This window comes from Fukomys damarensis, unplaced genomic scaffold, assembly GCF_012274545.1.
Source record: "Fukomys damarensis isolate Sample0158 unplaced genomic scaffold, DMR_v1.0_HiC HiC_scaffold_36, whole genome shotgun sequence".
In the NCBI taxonomy this organism is placed as follows: domain Eukaryota; kingdom Metazoa; phylum Chordata; class Mammalia; order Rodentia; family Bathyergidae; genus Fukomys; species Fukomys damarensis.
In genome coordinates, this window is record NW_022900948.1 from 47,934,109 (window position 1) to 47,941,990 (window position 7,882).

General features: G+C 63.9%; 2 protein-coding genes across 4 annotated transcripts in view; one reads left to right on the forward strand and one right to left on the reverse strand.

Annotated features, from left to right (window-relative positions):
* Positions 1–2,273, forward strand: part of Fam163b (family with sequence similarity 163 member B) — a 22,083-nt gene extending 19,810 nt beyond the window's left edge. For all 3 annotated transcript variants that reach the window (XM_010608919.3, XM_010608920.1, XM_033759182.1), the window contains exon 3: positions 390–2,273. In XM_010608919.3, the coding sequence (XP_010607221.1) occupies positions 390–800 (411 nt within the window). In that variant the 3' untranslated portion in view covers positions 801–2,273. The remainder of the gene's footprint in view (positions 1–389) is intronic.
* Positions 2,274–3,052: 779 nt separating this feature from the next.
* Positions 3,053–7,882, reverse strand: part of Adamtsl2 (ADAMTS like 2) — a 28,588-nt gene continuing 23,758 nt past the window's right edge. Inside the window, exons 15-18 of the mRNA XM_033759002.1 lie at positions 7,115–7,427; positions 6,427–6,603; positions 4,272–4,416; positions 3,053–3,905 (exon numbers count right to left, since the gene is read on the reverse strand). Of these exons, the coding sequence (XP_033614893.1) occupies positions 3,766–3,905; positions 4,272–4,416; positions 6,427–6,603; positions 7,115–7,427 (775 nt within the window). The 3' untranslated portion in view covers positions 3,053–3,765. The remainder of the gene's footprint in view (positions 3,906–4,271; positions 4,417–6,426; positions 6,604–7,114; positions 7,428–7,882) is intronic.

Below are 7,882 nucleotides of genomic sequence, written 5' to 3' on the forward strand. Positions count from 1 at the left end.
GGTGGAGAGGTGCTGGGCGCCAGGCTCTGGGCGGATGCCACTGGGCCCTGGGGGTGACCGTCGGCCGGGTTCGGAGAGGTTCCAGCCCTGGCCCAGGGCACACAGCCCCCAGGAGAGCAGAGGTGAGCACAGGGGCTGCCCGGTGCACTGCCATCCCCCGCCCATGCTTCAGGGCTTGTCAGGCCCCAAGGTCTCCCCAAGAGAGAAGCAGGAGACACCGGGAGGGTCAGAGCCCAGCTCCCAGCTCTCGGGCTGCCTGCTGCTTGCCCGCCAGCTTCCCCCTGTTTTGGGGCAGCTGCCAGATGAGACTAGAGTCCTGGCGAGGGGCTGAGGGTGCCTGTCTCGGGGTGCATGCAAACCTGGTGTGGCGCCCCCTGTGCCCTCCCTAGTACTACTGCTGCAAGAAGGAGGAGTCGGAGGAGGACGAGGAGGAGCCCGACTTCGCTGTGCACGCACACCTGCCCCCTCTGCACTCCAACCGCAGCCTGGTGCTGACCAACGGGCCTGCGCTCCACCCCGCCGCCTCCACCGCCTTCGGCCAGAAGTCCCCGCAGGCCCGAGCCCTCTGCCGCAGCTGCTCCCACTACGAGCCGCCCACCTTCTTCCTGCAGGAGCCAGACGACGCCGCGGACGAGGACGTGCGCAACGGTGGGGGGCGCGTGGCCTACAGGAGCATCAGCCAAGAGGACGTGGAGCTGCCGCCCCAGGGCTTCGGGGGCCTGCAGCCGCTCAACCCCAGCCGCCTGTCGGCCATGCGCGAGGCCTTCTCCAGGAGCCGCAGTGTCAGCACTGACGTCTGACCCCGTGACCAGTGCCCTGGGCGGCCCTGAAGCCATCCATGGAGGGACGCCTGTGCCGCCCACCCCCTTCTGCTGTCCACGTCCCATCCCTGGGGCCCTCTGGGGGATAAGGCTCAGTGAATGCAGGTGCGCCCACCGTGGGTAGGGACCGCTGGGTGGAATGGGCAGCAAGCCCGGCCCAGGGACAGGCGAGGGGCAGGGGAGTGAAGACAGCGGCTCAGTGCTGGGCCTGGGGCAGGGCGGGGCCGTCTTCCAGAGGTGTGGGACGGGGTCACTACGAGCCTGGCGTCCACCCTCTTACTGTTCTGGGAGGGTGGTCTCAGTGATGCCCGGGCCCTGACTGCAGATGAAGGGCTCTGTGCCTGCAGCCTGAGCTCGGCCCCTTCGCTCCTGTCCTCTGTCTCTCTCTCTCCCTCTCTCTCTCTCTCTCTCTCTCTCTCTCTCTCTCTCTGGGCTCTGGGCACCAAGATGCCCATGTGTTAAGCTCCCTGCAGCTGGACAGCCCCCACAAAAGGGTGAGGCTTGGGGTAGCAGGGTCCTTGTCACAACTGGCACGGAGAGGGAGATGCTGCTTGGGGGTTCAGCCCTAAACTCACCCAACAAGTGGGCAGAGACCCCGAGGCAGCCAGGCAGAGGTGGGCAGATGTGTGGCCCCTAACATGCTGTGAGGCTTGGACAGGCCTCCACAGCTCTGGGCCTCGGTCTCTGCACCACTGTGAGGAGGCTGCTGGCCTCAGGGCCCTTCCAGCTCTGGCTCTCAGCAGGAGCAGAGGTCCCCAGGGGAGACAGAGCTAGGGGCCACCTCCCCTGCACACGCTTCCTGCTTGGAGTGAGGCCCAGGCCCTGCCCTACCCAGTACCCAGCGGGCCCAGAGGAGGAGCTGGCTGCCCTGTGTGGAGGCCTCACTGTGCCTGCATCATGCAGGCTGCAGCCCAGGTCTCTGGGAGTTCTGACTTCTCCTGGCCTCCTTGGTGGCTAAAGCTGCCCGCAGACCACCCCAGGGAAGTGCCCCCAGCCAGGCACCGTCGTCAGAGCACAGTGCTGCCTGCCAAGAGGCCATGTGGACTCAGGCAAGAGACCTCCTCTCAGACACCCTTTCCGCCACCTGGAGCCCAAGATGGGGCGAGGGTACCCACAAAGCTGGGGACCACTGCCGCCGTTCTCTCCTCCTCGTCCTCCTGCCTGCCCTGTCTGATGCATCAGGGGATTCGCCTCACTGAGTCCAGCTCCTCCCCACCTGCCCACCCCTCTCTGGCTGGGTCCCCACCAGCAGCGGGGCTGCAGATATAGCCTGCTCCCTCTCCGTCCCCTGCCTGCGGCCTCTGCCCTTTCTGTACAGACCCAAAGGTCCCTTTGAAATGAACTAAGTGTGCGTCCCTCCCAGCTCACCCAACGCCACAGCCCTGGGGCCTGCTGGAGTGCCGTGGGGTTCCCAGAGCAAAGCAAAGGCCAATAAACCTGCTCCCTCCCTTTACTCTGCATCTTCAGTCCCATCCCTTCCAGGTCCCAGGGCAGACCCTGCCCAGAAGCCACCCCAGTGCCAGGTGGAGCTGGCTGGTGGGGTCCAGGCTGTGTACTGAGGGGCCCAAAGCAGCTTTTTAGCAAGGGGACCCCACAGCAAGCCACCTTGGTTTCTTGGTTCTACCAGGGCTGTGTGGATATTTCAAGATTGGGAATCCCAGTGTAGAACAACTTGAACTTCACTGCCACCTGGGGCAACTGGCTGAACCTCCCTGGCGTGAACGCGAGGGGGCCGGCTACCGTGCAGCCCTCTGTGGGACTCTCAGAAAGACAGGACCAGCAGTGGGTACACTGAGTGCCCAGTGGGCACTGGTGGGAAGGAGGACGGGAGGATTCAGGTGGGGAGGGAGCTGAGCGGAGAGACCATGAGGGGCCTCCGGGCTGAGGGGCGCTGTTCTGCCTGGAGCCCAGGGTAACCTGCAGCAGGTCTGTCCTGCCAGCCTCTAAGCCCAGAGGCTTGGGGACCAGAGAGAGCTCTGGTGGTGTCAGTGCTGTTGCACCCTGCAATAAATGCGGGGGTAGGTGCCCTATGTGCAGAGGCGAGCACCTCCGGTCTGGGTCGTCGCCAGGTCCTGCAGAAGCTGCCCTGCTGTGCTGGCTGGGGACCCCAAGCAGACGTCCTCCTGCTTCCTTTTCCCACCCGTGAGTGAAGCAAAAGCTGCGGAGACCCCCCAAGGCCCAGTGTTCCCCACAAATCCGTGTGAGAGGCCCTCCCCCCAGGGCTGGAACCCAGCACGGAGGCACAGAGGCCCGGTCACCTCAAAGCCCCCCAACTGTCCTGGGCCCCACACCAGTGGACAATGGGCCCGTGGCTCCAGCCAGTGCCAGCTCAGTGCGGGGTCCCACTGCCCTTGCCCCCTCCCTGTGCCCTTGTGGAGCCCCCCGAGGCTCCCCAACACCCCCAAAGGCCACCATAAATACGACCACTTTATTAACATCAACCCATGAGTACTGACGGGTTACAGGGTACCCTGCTGTCCATGAACAAATACACTATACAAAAGAGGGTCTGCCCTGGGTGTAAAGTGCACCATCCCTCCAACACACGAGCTCCTACACAGCTGGCGGAGCCCTGAGATTAACCCTCTGGAAAGAGGACGTGTGCACACCTCAGGACCCAGGGCCCTCTAGGCCTCCCAGTGCCCTGTGCCTCCCGCAAACCCAAGTCACCCCAGGGAGGGAGGCCATTCCCTTTCCTGGTCACCTGCAAGTCACCTTGAGAAGGCCCTAGACCACAGACATGTCCCCCACACTGGGTGGGGCCTCAGGTTCAGCCCCGGGGTCCCGTGGATCTGTGGACAGCATCCAGGCAGGCACTGGGGGCCTGGAGTCCCTCGTGTGGGTTGAGGCTCAGTGTCAGGTCTTCCCAGCCTGGGGCCCGCAGGACGGTGTTCGGGTAGAGGTCCCCAGAGCAGCAGCAACCCAGGGACGGGGTGCGCGGGTCTCAGGGAGCTGCAGCGGCCCGGCTGGGGGTGGGGGGCCGGCAGGAGCGGCAGCAGGCCTTGCTGTAGTACCAGTGGCCACAGAGGTTCACCTTGATGGCCAGGGCACAGTTGGTGCCTGGCTGGTCCTGGCAGCTGTCATCTGGGGAAGGGACACGGTGGAGGACATTCAGGAAAGAAGGGCAAGACTTCTGCAGGTTCTTGTCATTGCCCACCTCCCCCTTTTAATTTTTTTATTTTGAGACAAGGTCTTGCTAAGTCACCATGTTGTTCGGGCTGAGTGTGAACTTGTGATCCTCCTGCCTCAGCCTCCCAGGGTGCTGGAATTACAGGCCTGCTCCATCATGCCCAGCTAAACTGACACTTCGCAAAGCACAGAGGTCAGCCCTCAGTGGTGCGCCTGGGCTGCGGAGCCTGGCTCCCAGTCCCCTTTCCACCTCGCCCTGTGGGAACCTCCACGCCTGCATCCAGCAGCCCCAGGCCCCAGGTCTGCCTCAGAGGAGCTTACCTGGGGGCTCCGTGGGGCACGGTTGCAGGTCACAGGCCTGTCTGCCAACCGGCTTCACCAGTGGATCACAGCCGCGGACAATGTCAGTGCCCTGATAGCATCTCACGTCCCGCATCCTCACGCCCACCCCACAGGTCTTGGTGCACTGAGGGGACAGATGCACGTGGCTCAAGCAGGCCACCAGCCAGATCCCAAGGCGGGCAAAGAACCTGCAGCTGGGGCTGTCCCTGCCTCCCACCCTGCCTCAGTTTCCACAGCCACACAGTAAGGGGTGACTGCATTCTGGGGAGGTCTGTAGCCCCACTGCCCTGGATCTGAAATGGTGTTCACTACCGGCCAGTCCTGTGCTGCGGCAGCTCCCTAACGCAGGTCCCTGGGCTCCCGAGGGGGGTGGGGCACGTGCCCCCGGCAGCACAGGCACAGGGAGGGGTGAGATTTGGCAGGAGGGGGGCCCTGTCCAGCCCCGTCCGAGGTGAGGAGAGGCCGGCTTGGCACCACTGCCAGGGGACAATCCGCCTTTGGCAAATGCAGCAAGGAATCTCTGCCAGTGCCCCTGGAGAGGGTGGGGTCCGGCTCCCACCCACTCCCGGTGCCCACGCCTGTCCCCAGGGAGTGGTTGGGACAGGGCAGCTTGAGGAACAGACACGAGCCCATGCCCGGCACAGGAAGTGGCCACAACAGAGGACAAAGATGACAGGGCCTGTGTGCCCACTGTGGCCCTTGCCCCACCTGGCCACTCCTCACCAGACAATGCTGCTTTTGGGGTCCTGCATCCCCTATCTCTTCTCTTCTGTGGCTCAGAGTTCCTGCACCAGCTGCCCTCCAACCTGAACCTGGTACTATCCCCAGAGCACTGAGCTCAGCAGGGCTCCCTGGAGCCCCCTGGCCAACCAGGAGGGCCCTCTGCTCCCCAGCACCCCCATCTCTCCAGCTGGCGTCAGCTAAAGGTCACCCCAGGGTCTGACCCTGGGTCTGCCCTGATTGTGACGAAGGATGAGGTGGGAGGGCGGAAGTCCCGCATGGGGCAGGGGTGAGCCCAGACACCCCGGGCAGCAGGAGGTCCTCTGGCCTGGCACATCCTGGGCAGGAGCAGGACACATGGGACACCGCCTCATAGACCCTTAGGACCCTTGCCTGAGCACGAGGTCACAGCATTTGGCACTGTGGTCCAGCAGCCCATACCAGACAGCCCCAGCCTGTGGGCTGTGCTGCAGCACCACAGTGAAGGCTCTGAGCCCCACATCCCACCGGCACCCCCCACTGCCCCCAAGGACCAGGCACAGGCAGCCCAGACCCGGCTCACACAGCCTGACTGTGGAACCTGCTCTCCAGTCCCGGCCAGTGACCCCCGGGGATAGCTCTGGGCCCTGCATGCCCTCCTGAGAGCCTCGCCTGAGGGTGACTCTGGCACTCAGACTCTGGGCCGGGACCACAGGTACACTTTGCCAAAGTTTCTGAAGCTGGCTTCCAGCCATGCTGTCTCTGGGTACCTGGAGCACGGGGGTGTTGACAAGCCCCGAGCCCTGGGACCGTGGCAAGAGGCCTCCACAGGGGCGTGCAGAGCAGACAGACGGGTAGCACGGGTGCCCTCCCCGACCGAGCCCCACCCGAGAGCTGGGCCCACTCCTGCCCCTGGCTCCCTGCCTGGGCTCCACATCCCACCCACTCAAAGCAGTCATATGGGATCCCGGGAGATCTCGGTGAACGCAGTCTCTTCCTCTGAGGACTGGAAAGCCTGGCGCAGTCAGCCAAGTTCAAGGGAGGAGACCTCAGCCAGTGCAAAGCCGGAGGGGAAGGCATGGCTGTCACCCGGCCAGCACCCTCAAGCTGGGCACTGTGGGCGAGGAGCCCGCGGAAGCGTGCAGCGGACCAGCCCGTGTTGGAGGGAGCTCCCTACCTCCGGAAGCGTCCTGGCCCCTATCCCAATCCCATCTTGGCTGTGCCCCACCCACTGTTTCCCACGTGGGGTGTCAGACACAAGAGCCATCACGTCCACTTAAAGGCCACCGTGCAAAGCCGGAAGTGTCCAGGCCCCAAAAGGACCGGGATGAGGACCAGAGTTGAGATCAGGGACAGCTCCTTCGGAGGCACCTGCAGGCGGCACCTGGGGGACATGAGGCCAGGAGGCGGCCTCGGGGGCACCACGGGCGCTCACCTCTGACCAGGGGCTGGTGTACCACCTGAAGCAGGGCCTCTCGAAGCAGGTGCTCTCCACCGGCGGCTTCTGGGCCAGCCCACACTCGGGGCCGCTTCGCGTCTGTGGCTTCCCATTGGCCAGCTCCATGCAGAGGACCAGCCGCTTCTTCACACCTCGCCCGCATGTGGTGTTGCACTGTGGGCACCCGCGGCACAGGTCAGCGGCCCGGGCGAGGACCGGGACATGGGCCCGGCCACCAGTGACCGTGGTTTAGCCAACAGCATGCAGTGCAATTTGGCTGAGAACTCTTTGCTCCATAACCATTTGTCCCCAAATGGACTTGATCAAAAGCAACTGGGCCCCAAACCATTTGTTTTGAAACAAGTGTGCTAATGACAACTCGGCCAGAACAGATCTAGCAGCTGACTTGGTTAAGTGAGCTGCCTGAGATGGCTGGGTGGAACAGTTCATCGTGGGAATAGACCCTGGGTGACAGGCTGGAGGGAGGAGGACCGGCTGTGACGACAGAGGTCTCTCGGAGAGGACTGCCCACCCGGGACCTCACCAAGCACCAGGCCAGGCTTCCACTTGCCCTTTTGGCTGTCTGCGCTTTAACTGTCAGTGGCTGCCCCCTCGCCATCCACAGAGACTCCCACGTCCTGACCGGTCACCCTGCCATCTCTCCCTGCGGCCACCAGGCACTCACCCGCTCCCAGTCCTGGGCCAGCCAGTGTGCCGGGCAGTTCCTGTCTCCGCAGGGGTGGATGGCCAGGGGCTTGGTCTCCACTTGGCACTGGGACTCAGGCACCACCCGGCCATCGCTGGTCTTGCAGTACACGTGCCTGATGGTGCGGCCCTGCCCGCAGCTCCCGCTGCACTGCAGGAGGCCATCGGGGGCTTGAGGGGAGGCGCCTCTCACCTTGAGCCCCCACCCAAATTGTCCCCCGGGGGAGAGCAGTGGCTCCCAGGGCAGCATGGGGAAGCGGTTGCTGTGGTAACCACTTTTTAAATAACATTTCCTGCTCTAATTGCAGAAATAACACATTCGGTGCTGAACACACACAGAGAAAAGCACAGCTCGCAGGGCACGTGTGCGCCCCACATGCCACCACCAGAGGCCACCTCAGCCAGCACCCAATGGGAGACGGGCCAGAGACGGACAGGGAAGGCAGAGGCGAGTGGAGGTGGAGAGACCTAAGGAGACAGAGACACCGGGACAGGAGAGACAGGAGGACAGGGAGAGAAGAGATACAGGGACGTGGAGACAGGAGAGACAGGAGGAGAAGGCAAGAAACAGGCAGAGACAGAGACAGAGAGAGACAGACAGAGGAGGCCCTGCCGCTCCTTCTTGGGTCACGGTTTGGTTCTTACACCCGTGCGAAGGACCAGTACCCTCCGCTCCCTCTCCAGAGGAGTGTGGAAGCCGAGGCGGGGCTCTCATCCCCACTGCCCGCGCCCTCACCGGTCCCCAGTC